Source organism: Perca fluviatilis, chromosome 5 (genome assembly GCF_010015445.1).
Source record: "Perca fluviatilis chromosome 5, GENO_Pfluv_1.0, whole genome shotgun sequence".
Classification (NCBI taxonomy): Eukaryota; Metazoa; Chordata; class Actinopteri; order Perciformes; family Percidae; genus Perca; species Perca fluviatilis.
This window is the reverse complement of record NC_053116.1, coordinates 2,751,459-2,768,651: the sequence shown is the minus strand read 5'-3', so window position 1 is coordinate 2,768,651 and position 17,193 is coordinate 2,751,459. Positions and strand designations below refer to the sequence as shown.

Genomic DNA, 17,193 nt, shown 5'->3' with positions numbered 1-17,193 from the left:
GCTGTATTATGTAAGATTCACCACATAACCAACACCTATAATATGTGTGTCCACAGAGCCACACACAGTCCCAGTCCCATGTAATCCTTGTGATTGGTCGCCATGGTATGATACCAGCTTCCCGACACTGGGAACTCCAGGAGGAGACATGGAAACATACGAAAAGATTAGAGAGGAAGGGCACAAGATATGTACCAAGCCAAGCCAGATCCAATGCAGAGCCGAGAAATTCCCTAATGTCACCATTGAAAATGTGGGACAAGTGGTGGAATGTAATCTGGCTAATGGGCTGACTTGCAGAAATGAAGACCAGTCAGGACCACTGGCCTTGTGCTTTAACTACCAAGTCAGAGTTCTGTGTTGTGACTATAGTGCATGCCCAACAGAGCCTACTCCTTCTACAACACATTCAATACCTACAACGACTAAAGATGTTACCAAAACACCTTGTCAGGAAACATTATGCAACTGGTCACAATGGATAAATTCAGACCATCCTGAATACGGTAATGGAGGTGGGGACAATGAAACCATCAAACACATCATCCAGAAAGGATTTCATATCTGTGAGAATCCAGTGGAGGTGGAATGTCGGGCAAAGCATTACCCGCAGACTCCCCTGAATCAATTGGGACAAAAAGTGACATGTAATAACCAAGGACTGCTGTGTGAGAACAGGTTACAGTATCCTCCCATATGTTTCAATTATGAAATAAATGTAAAATGTTGCAAGACAGTGATCTGCAGCACATCACCAAAACCTACTATTTCTTCCACAACCACACCAACTAAACCACCTTCTACTACAACCGCCACACCCTCTACCACAACTGAAACAACATCTCAGCCACCTACAACTACTAGTACAACCACTACACCTTCTACCACAGTTCCAACTACAACACCTTCAACCACGACAACACCTTCAACCACGACAACCACTACACCTTCTACCACAACCGAAACAACAACTCAGCCACCTACAACTACTAGTACAACCACTACACCATCTACCACAACTGAGACAACAACAACAACTCAACCACCTACAACTACTAGTACAACCACTACACCTTCTACCACAACCGAGAAAACAACAACTCAGCCACCTACAACTACTAGTACAACCACTACACCTTCTACCACAGTTCCAACTACAACACCTTCAACTACGACAACCACTACACCTTCTACCACAACTGAAACAACAACTCAGCCACCTACAACTACTAGTACAACCACGACACCTTCTACCACAACCGAGACAACAACAAGTCAACCACGTACAGCTACTAGTACAACCACTACACCTTCTACCACAACCGAGACAACAACAACTCAGCCACGTACAGCTACTAGTACAACCACTACACCTTCTACAACAACTGAGACAACAACTACAACTCAGCCACCTACAACTAATAGTACAACCACTACACCTTCTACCACAGTTCCAACTACAACACCTTCAACTCCCTCAACTAAAGTTGACCCCCCACAACCGAGAACAACAACAACTCAGCCACGTACAGCTACTAGTACAACCACTACACCTTCTACAACAACCGAGACAACAACTACAACTCAGCCACCTACAACTACTAGTACAACCACTACACCTTCTACCACAGTTCCAACTACAACACCTTCAACTCCCTCAACTAAATTTGTAACTACAACAACTTCAACTACAACAACCACTACACCCTCTACCACAACTGAAACCACAACTCAGCTACCTACAACTACTACTACAACCACTACACCTTCTACCACAACTGAAACAACATCTCAGCCACCTACAACTACTACCACAACCGCTACACCTTCTACCACAATTCCAACTACAACACCTTCAACTACGACATCCACTACACCTTCTACCACTACTGAAACAACATCTCAAAATTCCTCTCAACCAACGACTGCGCCATCTACTACAGCTCAAATTTGCCATTGCCTTTATAATGGTATCCAGTTCCCCCCTGGTAAGTTCTGCTTTATAAAGACACACTTTTTAATGCAATCATAGAGGGCAATTGTGCATCATTGACAAGCTCAGATTGTTATTTTCTGTGTCTAACAACATTATGTAAAGAATAGACCTTTTTGTTTAAGAGTAAGCTCAAAAATAGCTCTTGCCGAACCCACGTTAAAAGTATTGTTTATTTAAATGGAGTCTTGTATTTAAATAAACAATACTTTTAACGTTTAAAGAGCCAACATATTTTCTCATGTTAATGGGTAAATAATGTATTTTCAACCAAAACAGAGTGGTGATTTTTGGAACAGTGGAAAGACGAGCTAGGGTTTATAATTTATTTTGTTTTTGTCGACTTTGAATGAAGTGTGTGTTACAATGATAAAATTATTATTTATTTAAATATAGTCTGGTGAGTTTAATGATAGCAATTCCGGCGATGTTTTTATGTTGAACAAAAAGGATTTTATTAAGGTGGACCTCTGTAGTAATCTTTTCCATAATGTTGGCAGACACTTATAACAATAATCTGAGCATGTCAGTGGTAAAACAAGCACATTTAGTGAACATAAATTGAAGATGCGCAATTTCCCAATAACTTACATTTTAGCTTTTTCTAGATGCTGCTGAGTGCAGCGGTCTTGCTTAGTGCTGGACCAATTTCAAATATTCTTGTTCCCATCAGTAGGAAAAAGGTTACCCTAAATGGCACAACACAGCTGTTAAGCCCCTCTGTTTTAAACAGAGGTCAGCACTGTCAAGACAAGTTAAGCTGAGCTTAGTTTCCAAAGCATAAGCAATGGAATGGCCTTGTAGAGAGAGTGCACAGCTGCGCCTTCATTTGTCAAAGAGACACCTGAAATTATTGATTGATTGATTGACGGACTGATTGATCTATGGGATGGGCAGTATATAGTGCATACATGTTATATATGATAGCCTTTGTAATACAGTATACAGTATATCACATGTGATATGTGACAGACCCCTTTTCTCCCTGTGCCTCATTTTCAGACTCCATAGTCTACAAAATGCCGGACTATGATGGCTACTGTTACATAGGGTACTGCAATGAAAGTTGTCATATAGTACTCAAAGACCACCGTCCGTGTAATAATACGGGGAAAGAGTGTGTAAACCCTCCAAGAAAGGTACTTCTTTTTTTCTATTGCATAATTGTTGTAACTTTATTTGTATACGCAATTGTTGAGCAGTAGCCTACTGCTTAATCTTTAAAATGTTATCATTAAATTTGCTTTTTTTTTAGTATGACTAATACATGTGGTATTTTATGACAATACCAGCCCTCTCTGTTTTTCTTCATTTCAATCTATGATGGATAGGATGGCGAAATTTGGAAGGAGAGTAACTGTCTTGTAGGAAGATGTGATAATGGCAAGGTGACCTATAACCATACACAATGTCCAACTCCAAAGCCTGTAGTATGTGCAAATAACTTCCCTGCTATTGAAGTGCTGGATGATGACGGATGCTGCTTCCACTATGAATGCCAATGTAAGTCTGACCCTCTAAAATTATGCTTGGTTGCAAAACCCTAAGGTTAAACAATGTGAAAGCATTTTACCTTTTTTTACCGTTTTTTTTATATTTTACTTATATTTGATTTAACACTGGATTGTATGTCTTAGATGATACCCAGATTACTTGAAATGTATTGTTAAAAATGTAATATACATTTTGTTTGAAGGTATCTGCTATGGTTGGGGAGACCCCCATTATGTCACCTTCGATGGAACATACTATAGTTTTCAAGGCAACTGTTCCTACTGGCTGATGAAGGAGATAGTGCCCAAATACAACTTCAGTGTTATGATCGATAACTACTACTGTGGTTCTGCTGATGGCTTGGCCTGTCCTCAGTCCATCACTGTCTTCTACAAAAGCTACACAATCTTTATAATGCAGAAGGAGGTCAATGGCATTTACACAAATCAGGTAATTACATGCCACTATTATCTTTCTCCGTTTTTTTTTCATTTGACCAAGCCTCGATTTTTGACAGTTGGGCGTGAGACTGTGTTGTACCTAACCTGATTCTTATTTGTAAAACGTGTCCAAAGAAGGGCTTACTGTTGGTAGATTGAACCTTACAAAGACTTGCATAAAGGGTTATTTCTGACATTTATATCATAATGCGTTTTGTTTTAGACCACTGTGAATGGCAAGCATGTGAGTCCTGCATACCAAAATGGTGACTTCCGTATAACCTCCACCGGTATAGAGACTGTGCTTGTCATCCCTGAAATCCATGCCAAGATCACCTTCTCAGGGCTCATATTCAGTATCTACCTGCCCTATAGTAAATTTGCCGGCAACACCGAGGGACAGTGTGGTGAGTCCTGCAGTAGAAATGAATAGTATCTTTCTCAATGTAGAGTTTGGACAGCAGTTGATAAATGACATGTTTATGTATAGAAGTTAAATATAACTTATTACACCTATTTAACACATTCTGCAATCAGTATTCAGCTATCAGATTCATAATGCTGTGGGTTGCTTTAGGCACATGTAACAACAACCGGACAGATGACTGCATGTTGCCAAGTGGCAAAATTGATCCTTCATGTCCTAATATGGCACTTGGGTGGCATGCTAACGACAGTTACTGTGAACATATTAACCCCACACCTACGCCTACGACTACACCTATGCCTACGACTACACCTACGCCTATGCCTATGTCTACGCCTACACATAACACTTGCGATACATCCATCTGTGAGATCATCAAGGGCAGGTAGGAGGAAAAGCGCAAAACATTTCAGAAATTGCACTAGTCATCTGTAACATCAGATTCAAACATTGGTTAGTTTGAATAATACATCTCCGCTGTAGATTTAAGAATTTACAAATTCTTCAAATCACATGTTCTTTGTATTTAATAGTTTTTTATTTAACCAATAGTGAGGGAGTGTTTTATAAACAGTCTGTATGAGCAGTGGACATTTACTTGACTACTTTAACTTCGAACACAGCTCAAATCTGAATTAATACTGTCCAATTAACATGAAGCTGACATCAGAACAAGGAGCCCATTAATTGTTAACCTACGTTTTATTTATCACTGCACATGAATAATATCCCCTCTTTGGGTTAAAAATGTATGAAAACACAGCCTAATATTATGGAGGCACTGGCCACCAGAAAATGTATTAGCAAATTCACTGGAGAGAAGTAGGGCTGGCATCAGCAGCCTGTAGGAGAACAGAAAACACTCTTCTTTCATATCAGTCCTTTACAGCTCACTTATGTTCTCCAAATATCATGCAAGTATTGTGGCTCTTCCTATCACCTTCATGTCATGCCTGAATATGCTATAGCATAAATTAAGACAGCTGTCCTAATGACAAAAGGTTATTACTTAAACAGATTAATGAAGCCATCCGTGTTACGGATTCCATCTTTGAAATAAAGCCTTTTTAGACAAATTAAATTCCAGTTCTGAAACACACCTGACAAGCAATACTGGTTTAATGACTTCTTGATAATGTGTAATGATGCATTCAGTTTGTCCATACTGACTACAAATCCAATTTTCCCCAGTGTGTTTGAAGCTTGCCACAAGGTTATTGACTACACTCCATTTGTTGTGGCCTGTGAGTTTGACATTTGCCACATGCACATAAATCACATTGGCTGCACCAGCTTACAAACCTATGCTGATGCCTGTGCTGAGTCTGGACTGTGTATTGACTGGAGAAGTGCCACCGACGGACTCTGTGGTATGCAACCTGAATATGTCATGTTATAGTCAAGCACTACTACTATTACCTTTAATAACAACATTACAGCAATGACCTTAACTAAATGATAATGTGTTTTCTCTTTTCATCTCTTAATAGAATATACATGTCCAAGTCCCAAAGTCTATCGGGGGTGTGGCCCTCAGGTGGAGCCTACCTGTGATTCCTGGTACAGCAATTTACCAACACATTGTTGTTGCTCATCACACTCAATCGATTTTCATTCATTTATGATTTGACCAGATACAACCTTGACACAATATGCGGTTGTTCCTTCAGGTACAACCAGAAATTCATCTATACGGTCAATGAGTTCAGTGCCATGACAAATGTGAAGCTGGAGGGTTGCTTCTGCCCAGATGACCACTTCCTCCTCTCTTCCAGTTCTAATGAATGTGTGCCCACCTGTGGTAAGAGCAGATGGCACTACTATATGGCAACAGCTATGGACAACAATGTTCTGCACTTTTTAATAGCCTTTTGTGACTATGTAAAAATCCTATTTGTTATTTTATCATCAAACTTATTTTTACCTTAATGTTTTACCATAACTTTGCCATAATGTAGCTGATTGTAGAATGATTCAAGAAACATTCCAAAATGTCACAATTTAATCCACTGTTTTGCAGAACTACCAACTTTTTCTGATGGTCTGCACATGATACAAGTTTCAGCTTCACCTGTTGAGTCTCTTTTCATCCACATCTAAAAACAAAACTTATTTAGCTTAAGCAGTGATTTAAGAAAGCTGAGACTCCATTCATCAAAGCTGTCGGTATTGCTGGAATCTGAGCCTTTGCCGTAAATTAAAATACAGACCATGCACCTGCCTACTGTATCTGTAGCTGAGCGAGTACAGTGACCCCTCGCTGTTACACAGAGTTAAGGACTGTCGATCCAGTTTAAAAAAAACAGTGTTTAGAATAAGAAGTGGGACAAGAAGGAGAATAGAAAGAATATTTTATTAACCTAGCAAGGGAAAATGAAGTTTTGTTAATAATAGAAAGGAAATGTTTTTTTTTTTTTTAAATAAAAAATAAAAATATTTTAACCGTGATTTCAGAGAGAATACATGGAGGATTTTCAAGCCTTAGCTCCTGAAGCATGCTGAACAAAGCCTCAATGAATGCAAATGAATTTGTTAATATTTTTCTCCAAATAGAAATTTGTCGGCTGTCAAATGGAAGTTGGACACAGGTAAATGATTTGTTTACAATGCCAGTCCCTTTTTATTAACCTTTGGAAAGGCCCGAATAGCTTATAATGCCATAACTCTGCAATAAACATTGTGTCCTCAGGCCAATTCAAAGTGGACAGAAAACTGTAATGAGTGTATATGTGAGGAGGACACACTGCAGGTCAGCTGCCATCCCGTGTCCTGTCCACCACAGCCCCCCCCCAGCTGTGACGAAGAGGGTCAGGTCAAGGTCACTGAAACGGTTGGCTGCTGTCAAAAGGAGAAGTGTGGTAAGTCACCAAGAAGGTGTTCTTTTCTTGCTTGTTCTGAAAACCAAGATTGTTTTTAAGGATTTTTTAAGGACTTGCTTCCCAGTGAAAGAGCTCCTTTATTGTTATTTACACAATAAATGTTTATCTAATGATATTTGCTGGTATGAACATCCCATCCTTCATTCCTCCACCTGTGTCTTGTCTGGACAGAATGTGATGGGAAGCAGTGCTCTGGTCTTGTGCCGTCCTGTCCTCCTGGTTTTATTCTAAACCAAACTAAGGGAGTCTGCTGTTGGAAATACTCCTGCGGTGAGTGTGCTATGCTTGTGCATACTGGAACTGCATTGCCAGGTTTCATTTTTACCATAGTGATTGTTACATCACATTTAAAATGCATTTATTGATCGGTTTCCTTAACAGTGCCTAAAAAGGATGTGTGTGTTTTCAACAACAACGAATACCAGGTGAGATCTCACATCTTACTACCACCCTCATGTGAAACTGACGTGAATTGACTACAGCATAAAAGAATACATGAGGGCTTTGTTTAACACAGATTGTAGGATTGTGTAATTTGTATGTATCGCTGTGTGTACTTCGTCCACAGCATTACCACCAATCGGTCCCAAAACATTCCAGTTAGACACTAAAAGCCATAAACATATTCTTTGTAAATCTTTACAATCATTCTGCAGGCTTGCCTTGTTGCATGATCCAAGACATGACATCCGGATGTCAAGCAATTATCCTGGAAATGTACTTCCGTTGATCCAGACTAATTCTGAACACACTCAGTGACCACTTTAGTTACACTTCTAAAACCTAATGCAATCCAATACAACAGCTTAGCCATGAATTTGCCCTTTACAAAGGTAGTTCACTCTCAGAGTTATTAATATATAGAGCTATATGTTTATTACTGAGGTTTACAGTGGTGTTATACTGGACTGTATTATATTGAAAGGAAGTTCTAATGTTTCCAAGCATGAGAATGTGTATCAGTGCTGACCTTCTCACCTTGTCCGTCCAGGTTGGAGACCTGGTGCCCATGAAGCCATGTGAGAAGTGCAGTTGTAGTAACAGGGCCAACGCCAGCAGCCCCCTGAACATTATAGACTGTGAGCCTATACCCTGTGACACCAACTGCCCTGTGGTAGGTTTTCTCTCTGTCTCTTTCCCTCCCCTCACTTTCATTTTTTTGTTCACTCTAAATATGTTCTTTATGACTCTACTGATGAGCACATTCATTTGCCACATGCTCTTCCAAACATGCATTGCTTTTTTTCAATATTTAAAGATAGCATGAGTATAATTTTAATTTTTCTAGTTGGGATTAATGCCCATAAAAACTGACCAGATTTGCTGTTATTAGATTGGAAATTAAGCAAAATTATAAAAGAGCACAAAACAGATTCAGACAGGGATTATTATACAAGTTGTGAGTGAGTTTAACTGTCAGATAAAGGAGTGTACTGCTGAAATCTGTTTGTGAGCACCTTCCTATATTCTACAGAGCTGAGTATAAGTATAAGTCATCTATTGGAAAAAGTCAAGGCAGATTCATACTGAACATGGTTCAGTTCACCATCTCAAAAGACTCTTCAGGCCCTAAAATTCTGACCTACAAATTCTGACATCCTGTTCATTTAAAAACAATCCAGGTGTTGTGCTGGTTTTACATTTTGATGTGCATTGTTTGTATGCTGAGTTTATCTTTGTGTCTCTGTTCAGGGTTATGAGTACCAGATCAGCGCTAACCAGTGCTGTGGGACATGTGTCCAAACAAGCTGCATTATCGTGCTGTTGAATGCAACATATGCATTAAAGGTTGGTCCAAGTGTGTGTGCATGCAGAGTGTGTTTTAGGTGAGAGAGAATGAAAGACATTTGATTTGATATATATAATATATATTAAGCTTTCTTAGGTCTGCAAAATCTCATCTTTCTTTTAAAGATAATGATGCTATCAGATCACATTGCGTTCATTTGTTATTACTTTTCGGCTATTTCAGCGTAACATGACATATGAAGCCCAGGAACATGCACAGAATTACATTAACACGTCAACACAACACATTTTGACAACAACATATCAGATGATAGGACAACAGGGAGACAAAAATGGCTTAGAGTCAACAAATGACGACATGGAGATGATAGTGACTCTGATCCAGCCTTGTCTGCAAGACTGTGATTCCCAATTCTGTTGTGTTATTATTTAGCCTGGCTCCATTTGGACTCCCGCTGGGAACCCCTGTGTGAAGTTTGAGTGTGTGAAGATCGCTAATCAGTTCATCACCATAGAAGCCAAGACAACCTGTCCCCTCTACGACCCTAATGAATGCATACCGGTGAGTGCACACACGCACACACACACACACACACACAAAACGCACACGCGCGCACACACACACACACACACACGCACACGCACACACAGATAATTTGAGGTTGGAATCTAATACATCATTGATGACATGATTTTGGTGTAAATGTTTTTGTCTCCTGCAGGGAACAGAGACCATCACTCCAGACGGATGCTGCCATGTCTGTATGTATTGCTTCCTGCATATCATTTACACTCCTCCTCCACACTCTCCTCTTACTCTAGCACACAAAGCCACATGATGTCCATCAGAGTCTAAGATTTCAAGCTAAATGAGCAGGACCATTTTGAGCAGCTCTGACTAAGTCACATACAACCCATTTATGGGCCTTGTACAAAATTATTACCAAATTACTCATGGCTATCTAGATGAGAGTACACTCAAGACATCACTGGTTTATTGAGCCTCTTCATATATTCAGCAATTTGTTTGTGTTTTATTGGTATAGATCTAGTGCAGTAGTTCATTGCAGTTAAATTAGTTTTACTTCTCAAAACAAACACAAAAACGCAGAAAGTAAACAATTATGGTTTCCACCCTAGAAGACAGAGTGTAGTTGGATTCACTCCGTAGTCTTAATTTTTGTCCCCAGATGCTATGATCTGTTAATCGGGTGAAAATAGATGTTATTCCCTCTCAACATGTTTCTCTTGCCTGCGTCAGGTATTCCGAAGGGTGAGCCATGCGGTGTGTCCACCACACCTGTGTACCTGGAGAGCCAGGGCTGCCATGCCAAAGACCTGGTCAATGTCACATCCTGTAGTGGAGCATGTGGCACCTTCACCTTGTGAGTCCCCCTCCTGCCATTTGCCTTATCATTACTGTCATGGAAAATTCCATGACATGCCAAATAAATGTTTCTGTTGTACTTTTGTATCACATTCAAAGAGGTGTTTACAGTATGTAAGTTGCAGGAATTTTAAGAGGTCATCAGGTCATAATCTGTGCAGCAGAGACCTGAGATATCATGACTTTTAGGATCCAAGGATTTTCTATGGTCATTGTACAATATAATGTTGTTTAGCTCAGTTCTGTATACATGTGATTTAAAGGGTTTATATCATATAATGATCATATTGAGGAGCTTTCTAAACCTTTCAGCTCTGTAGTCTTAAATATAAATTTTCTGGAATTTAATTTTTCCCCAATTTACTTGCTTGCTCTCTTCCCTTTCTGCTCACCTTCCTTTCTCTCTTCTCTCAGTTATTCTACCAAAACAAGTTCCTTGCAGCACACCTGCTCCTGCTGCCAGGAGCTGGCTACATCTGAGCGCCAGGTCCAGCTCTCCTGCCCTGACAACACAGAGCTCACTTACACCTACACCCACATCGACACCTGCGGGTGCCTCAAGACAGAGTGTTCTGGGCCTGGCCACAGGGAATTGGCAACCACTCCCCCTAGCGTCAAGTCACGTCGACGCAGGAGATAAGGCAAAAACCAGGACAAGCATATGCATTTGCCACTTATCTAATTACCATTAATTTATAGAACTGTAAATTAAGTTATATTTGAATCAGCATACATAGTTCCTCTAGTTATGTCTCATGTATCAGTGTACTTAGTTTAAGCATGATAAGATTGTAAACCCACAAAGATCTCATCAATAAAGATTATACTGCAGCTTCAATACGGTCTTTGTTTTTCTTATTGGGAGCTTTGGAGCACCAGAATGAAGCCACAAGGCTCCATTCTAGGGCCTCTTCTGTTTAACATTTACATGCTACCACTGGCTTAGATTATAGAGAGCAACAAAATAAGTTACCATCGTTATGCAGATGACACACATTTTCACATATTTACAAACACAAATTGTGAGCACTGAACAAATCAATGATTGGATGTTCCAGAACTTTCTTAAATTAAACAAAGATAGTTGTTTCTGCAGCCAGAGAGGAATGATTAAGTCACAGACAAAATATTATGCTTCATAACAATCTAACAAACATCACTTTTAAAGTGGACATTGATATGGGGAAATATCTGGAAATGAGATGAAGACTTTAACAAATGCTAAGTACAATGAGTTCAGACTAATGCAGCTTTATTCACACAACAACCAAACAAACTTTTATGAAAGGGAGAACCGTTGACATGCACCAAATGTATATGCCAAGGTTTCTCGCCGAGAAAGGGAGATAACCATGTGTACACACTCCTAAGAGCATGTACCCATAGTGTTTTTTTAAACAAACCTCAAAATAACTCCTTTATACTTTTTGTCCTCACACAATCCAGGCTATCTATTTCAGTGGAACAGTTACTTTAAACTACACCTTTTATTGCCGATGCTCCTAATAGATTCACACATTCCAATCTATTCCTGTGGGTGAAGGTTGTCCCCAGACTAACCTTGTGTGGTACCCTACATACAAGATATGAAATACATTTGAAAACCTGAATGCTGAAATATGCAACCTATCAGCAATGGTACACATAAAAATGGCTGCCACTCTGACCATTATGCTACGTTGATTGAATGTAAATGGCCTTTCTATCCATTTTATTTCTATAGTTCAGAGAGTTCCAACCTGGCTGAGATTCTCTGGCTGCTGCTGGTCCACACTGGAGCTCCACTCCTGCTGCTTTCTGATGTCACTAACCCAGGAAGTAGACGGTTCCTCTCCTGTGTGTTGTTTCATGTGATATTTTAAATGGCTACTCTGTGTAAAAGATTTCTTACAGACAGAGCAGCTGAAAGGTTTCTCTCCTGTATGAGTCATCATGTGAGTCTTCAGATGATACTTGTAGCAAAATCTTTTTCCACACTCGGAGCAAATAAAAGGTTTATGTCCTGTGTGGATTCTCATGTGTGCCTTTACACTTCCACTCTGCGTAAAAGATTTCTTACAGAATGAGCAGCTGAAAGGTTTTTCTCCTGTATGAGTTATCATGTGTGTCTGCAGATGTTGCTTGCGGCCAAATCTTTGATCACAAACTGAGCAGCTGAAAGGTTTTTCACCTGTATGAGTTATCAAGTGGTTCTTCAGATTTGAGTTGTGGTTAAATCTTTTTCCACACTCAGAGCAAATAAAAGGTTTCTCTCCTGTGTGGATTCTCATGTGTGTCTTTACACTTCTTCTCTCTGTAAAAGATTTCTTACAGACCGAGCAGCTAAAAGGTTTCTCTCCTGTGTGAGTTATCATGTGTGTCTTCAGATGTGTCTTGTAGCAAAACCTTTTTCCACACTCAGAGCAGCTGAAAGGCTTCTCTCCTGTGTGGATTCTCGTGTGTTTCTGTAAATCTCCACTCTGTTTAAAATATTTCTTACAAACTGAGCAACTGAAAGGTTTTCCTGTGTGAGTTCTAATATGTTTCTTCAGATGGGACTTGAAGCCAAATCTTTTCCCACACTCAGAGCAGCTGAATGTTTTCTTACATGTTGAATCATGTTTCAGAGAGTTTAAAGCTGACTGAGGTTCTCTGGTCTCCTTCCAATCAGCACTGTTATCAGTCTCAGGTTCAGAAGGGTCTCCAGTCTGGTCTTCAGTCTCTGGTTGTAAAAGTGGATGTGGATGTGAGTTCCTGCATTCCATGTGTTGAGTTTCTCTTTGGTTAAGCTGTGAGGACTGAGCTTCCTCTTCATCATCTTCACTCTTCACAGGAACAGGAGTGAATGGGAACTTGGTGATATCAGCCTCCTCCAGCCCTTGAAGCTGCTCTCCCTCCTGACTGCTCCACAGTGCCTCCTGTTCCTCTTTAATGTGTGTGGGGGGCTCTGGCTCCTCCTGGTCCACACTGGAGCTACACTCCTGCTGCTCAGGGGGAACCTCTTCTTTAACCAACGACAGCTGCTGAACATCTGCAGGAAACAGAATGAAACCGACACATTACTGACCACCATTCAAACTAAACTCAAACCAATAATAATGAGAGGTAGTTTGTATCATCATAGATATGAAAACTTTTTTTTCTAAAAGAAATTTTGTCTAACAAACTGATACAAAGTAGCACAGCATAGCTTGTTAAGGTCAGCTTGCTAAAACCAGCTACAAAATGGAACCATTAAGGGCTGTCACTAACGATTATTTTTGTCATGGATTAATCTAACAGTTAATTTGCACATTATTCTAAAGATTTTTTTTAAAGGTCCCATGACATGAAAATTTCACTTTATGAGGTTTTTTAACATTAATATGCATTCCCCCAGCCTGCCTATGGTCCTATGGCTAGAAATGGTGATAGGTGTAAACCGAGCCCTGGGTATCCTGCTCTGCCTTTGAGAAAATGAAAGCTCAGATGGGCCGATCTGGAATCTTCTCCTTATGAGGTCATAAGGAGGAAGATTACCTCCTCTTTCTCTGCTTTGCCCGCCCAGAGAATTTGGCAAACCCATGAGAGAGAGATAGAGTCATCATGGTTTGCAAACAAGCAAAGTGGCAGTTGGTCAAGGCCACACCCCCACCCTCCACTTTGCCCCCCCTCCCTCCTCCTCAATAGCATTTAAAGCTACAGACACAGAAATGGCACATACTAAGGAAAGCTCATTGTGGGACTGGCTCTAGTGGCTGTAATTCTGCACCAAGGCTGAATTTCGGGAAAGAGACTTCAGATACAGTATTAGGGGACCACTAAGGCCTATATAAAAGAGACTTCAGATACAGTATTTGGGGACCACTAAGGCCTATATAAAAGAGACTTCAGATACAGTATTAGGGGACCACTAAGGCTTATATAAAAAGAGACTTCAGATACAGTATTAGGGGACCACTAAGGTCTATATAAAAGAGACTTCAGATACAGTATTAGGGGACCACTAAGGTCTATATAAAAGAGACTTCAGATACAGTATTAGGGGACCACTAAGGTCTATATAAAAGAGACATCAGATACAGTATTAGGGGACCACTAAGGCTTATATAAAAGGAGACTTCAGATACAGTATTAGGGGACCACTAAGGTCTATATAAAAGAGACTTCAGATACAGTACTAGGGGACCACTAAGGCCTATATAAAAGAGACTTCAGATACAGTATTAGGGGACCACTAAGGCCTACATAAAAGCATCCAAAAAGCAGCATGTCATAGGACCTTTAACTGAACTTTGGAGAATTAGTATTTTTACTTAAAGGGGTGGTTCAGAATTTTGGACATAGGACCTCATTTCCAAGTTAGCCAGTGTGTTATTTATCAGTGGATACAGTTGTCAACACTTTTTATCCAGTCCTTCCAGTTGCAGAGGTCGCTGGTGCTAGGCTAGCGCATGTCAACAGTATCTGCTAGTCTGCCATTAAAAGCAGTCTAACTCACATAACGTTACCGGGACATGAAAGCACACGGGCTAGAAATTTGCATGTAAACTTTCTGAGCTTACATGACGTTTCTGTCAGCAATTACCTAAAGTTAGCGGTTAGCCCAGCCAGGTATCTACCAGTGTAGCTATACCGTTAGCTAACGTTGTCACGCTCCACAATGCATTGAACAGTAACGTTATCTCCACTAACGTTGTCAGTCTCAATCTATCAGTAGCAGCTAGGCTAACGTTATGATAGGGGCTAGCTTTATTAGCTAGAGTACCCTATCAGAAGTTATTACCTGTTCATCAATAGCTGTTGGTGCATCTAGAAAGACGGATGGAACCGCATTCGTTGTCAGTGACTTGTGGTCCTTTAGATTGCGGGGGTTTTCAAAGTCGTCTGGTCTAAAATGATCACTACACATTCGCCACTTGAGTAGAGTCTCCGCCGGTGTCTTGATGTCCAAGCCAGCAACTAATACTTCGGTTTCTGGACAGGATTGCGCTTCTCGGTTTACTTTTTGGCGCAGTACTAGTAACCGGAGCTAAGTAAAATTCTGCCACTGCTGAGAAACTACTCCCTCAAAATGTAATGCGATCATTGAGATGCAAGGGTAGTTTTAATTCTAACATTATTTTATCAACAGACATTTACATCGATAGTCTGGCGTTATAATTTAATTGCCTCGGGTGTACTGTGGAGTGTACTTTCAAGTACTTGACATAAAACTGAAATGGCTATGACATGGATTTATATCATCACTGGAGTAATATGCAGTTAAGATAATCACTGGCAAATGTAATTTTGCATCAGTGTGGGGCAAGGAAAATAACTGAAACGCAGGGCTCCAGCCTAAGTAAATGGCCTGAAGTTTATAAGAGAATAGCAGGGCCGGCATGTGTGTGAGTATCAGAGTTGTTCCCTGCACGGCGCAGCTTAGTTTCTAGATGTAGACAGTCACAGACGACAGAGTAACGTGAGGAAAATTCCACAACAGACAGCAGTCGGTCCCGAGGTTTACCAGTTTACAAGTAAACGCAACATTTTTGTCCCTTCGGTGTTGTTTTTCAGACAACAGCAGTGACCATAGTGCTAGTTTGTGTCGGTTAGCTCATAGCTTTAGCAGCAGACTGTTGTACGTCCCGCTGTTGGAATCCAATACAGTGAAATACAGTCACACTACACCATTTAGCAGTCAGCATTTTAGCCGTGTTTAATCCAGAATATTCTATCTCATGATGAAAAAGTAGAGACGATTGTAGACGAAAATGAAGAGAGATTTTATCTTAGTTTTTATTTTATGCAAAACATTTTAGTCTCGTCTTTTTTCGTCAACAATAATACATGTTAATTTAGTCTTAGTCAGCGTTTTTGGACATTGGCGCAGTCTCGTCATCGTCTCGTCTTAGTCATGGAAAAAAAGGTCGTTGACGAACATATTTAGTCTCGTCTGACGAAATTAACACTACGCAACGCAGACATTTAAGTTGCACCGTAATCCGCGTTGCTATTTCGTCCGGTAGATACCGGGCACCGGTGCCATATTGGCACTGGATTTTAACGTGCGCCATTAACGTGAACAGAAAATTGCGTTGCCTGTATCTTTTCACAACAAATGCGCATGTGTGGAAACCAGTCCCACAACAGCTGAAATGGCATACTGCTTCATAGTATCCTTCAACAAAGGAGGAATCTAGCACAATATGGATGTGAAAGCAGCTATAATTAACCTATGTGACAATAAAATTTGTTTTGGTTAAAATCAACAAATAATCGTGAAAATTTATCGTGATCTCAGTATTGATCAAAATAATCGTGATTATCATTTTGGCCATAATCATGCGGCCCTAGAGTGATGGTGATTATCTTCAGAGTGAGTAGTGACTCTAGAGTCATAGTGAGAGAAACAAAGTGTCTCCCCTCTTCTTTTTTACCATGGTGGGAAATCTGTAGCAGGAAAAGTTAACCCTCTCCTTGACAGAAAGACATAGGGAGACAGAAGGAGAGAGGGGGAGTGCGATGGACTGAAGCGTATGCTACTCACAGAGTGACGGCTGACTCATGAATGGGTCCAGCACGGGTCGAATGCGCTTTGGCGGGTCAGCGGCGTTACACACGTCTTGTGTAGGCTATGAAATGTTTGTATCGTCACGGCGCTGCATTTTTATGAACTATGATATTCTGGCCCCATGGCCGATATAAACAGCATTGCTTCGTTCATGGAGAGGCAGCGGATGAGAGGACGTTAAGTGCACCGGTGCGACCTAGGAAAAATCTTAGTTACACCCTTACAAATTTTCGGCGCATGTGCGACCAAATTGGTAACACTCTAGAGCCCTGTCTTCCCCCACACACTCCATCCTCCCGTCCTAAACTTC

At 40.5% G+C, this 17,193-nt stretch overlaps 4 protein-coding genes across 4 annotated transcripts in view; 3 read left to right on the top strand and 1 right to left on the bottom strand.

The window, feature by feature from the left end:
- The window catches only part of LOC120558535 (mucin-5B-like), a 38,261-nt gene extending 34,627 nt beyond the window's left edge, over positions 1–3,634 (top strand). The window contains exons 31-33 of the mRNA XM_039799571.1: positions 57–1,988; positions 2,996–3,044; positions 3,631–3,634. Of these exons, the coding sequence (XP_039655505.1) occupies positions 57–1,988; positions 2,996–3,044; positions 3,631–3,634 (1,985 nt within the window). The remainder of the gene's footprint in view (positions 1–56; positions 1,989–2,995; positions 3,045–3,630) is intronic.
- Positions 3,635–3,775: 141 nt separating this feature from the next.
- LOC120558533 (mucin-5AC-like) lies at positions 3,776–6,376 on the top strand. The gene is made up of 6 exons (XM_039799570.1): positions 3,776–3,937; positions 4,151–4,334; positions 4,505–4,739; positions 5,546–5,724; positions 5,845–5,914; positions 6,025–6,376. The coding sequence occupies exons 1-6, from the start codon at positions 3,776–3,778 to the stop codon at positions 6,281–6,283; spliced, it is 1,089 nt and encodes a 362-aa protein (XP_039655504.1). The 3' UTR covers positions 6,284–6,376.
- Positions 6,377–7,496: 1,120 nt separating this feature from the next.
- LOC120559403 (mucin-2-like) lies at positions 7,497–11,143 on the top strand. Its single transcript, XM_039801099.1, has 7 exons — positions 7,497–7,545; positions 8,225–8,347; positions 8,926–9,021; positions 9,416–9,544; positions 9,705–9,744; positions 10,244–10,367; positions 10,784–11,143. Exons 2-7 carry the CDS (start codon positions 8,243–8,245, stop codon positions 11,007–11,009), a joined length of 720 nt encoding a protein of 239 aa, XP_039657033.1. The 5' UTR covers positions 7,497–7,545; positions 8,225–8,242; the 3' UTR covers positions 11,010–11,143.
- A 461-nt stretch (positions 11,144–11,604) lies between these two features.
- LOC120558526 (gastrula zinc finger protein XlCGF8.2DB-like) lies at positions 11,605–15,139 on the bottom strand. Its single transcript, XM_039799557.1, has 2 exons — positions 15,114–15,139; positions 11,605–13,009 (listed from the first exon to the last, which is right to left on the bottom strand). The coding sequence occupies exons 1-2, from the start codon at positions 15,137–15,139 to the stop codon at positions 12,094–12,096; spliced, it is 942 nt and encodes a 313-aa protein (XP_039655491.1). The 3' UTR covers positions 11,605–12,093.
- Positions 15,140–17,193: the final 2,054 nt, after the last annotated feature.

What these genes read in the sequence shown, in the direction of transcription:
- LOC120559403 (XM_039801099.1), top strand. Translation starts at nt 8,243, where the DNA reads ATGAAGCCATGTGAGAAGTGCAGTTGTAGTAACAGGGCCAACGCCAGC. An exon ending in GTGACACCAACTGCCCTGTG is followed by an intron (nt 8,348 to 8,925) that starts GTAGGTTTTCTC and finishes GTCTCTGTTCAG; the next exon opens with GGTTATGAGTACCAGATCAG. An exon ending in ACCCTAATGAATGCATACCG is followed by an intron (nt 9,545 to 9,704) that starts GTGAGTGCACAC and finishes TGTCTCCTGCAG; the next exon opens with GGAACAGAGACCATCACTCC.
- LOC120558533 (XM_039799570.1), top strand. Translation starts at nt 3,776, where the DNA reads ATGAAGGAGATAGTGCCCAAATACAACTTCAGTGTTATGATCGATAAC. An exon ending in CAACACCGAGGGACAGTGTG is followed by an intron (nt 4,335 to 4,504) that starts GTGAGTCCTGCA and finishes GGGTTGCTTTAG; the next exon opens with GCACATGTAACAACAACCGG. An exon ending in TGTGAGATCATCAAGGGCAG is followed by an intron (nt 4,740 to 5,545) that starts GTAGGAGGAAAA and finishes AATTTTCCCCAG; the next exon opens with TGTGTTTGAAGCTTGCCACA.
- LOC120558526 (XM_039799557.1), bottom strand. Translation starts at nt 15,139, where the DNA reads ATGCACCAACAGCTATTGATGAACAG. An exon ending in CAACAGCTATTGATGAACAG is followed by an intron (nt 13,010 to 15,113) that starts GTAATAACTTCT and finishes TGCTGATTGGAA; the next exon opens with GGAGACCAGAGAACCTCAGT.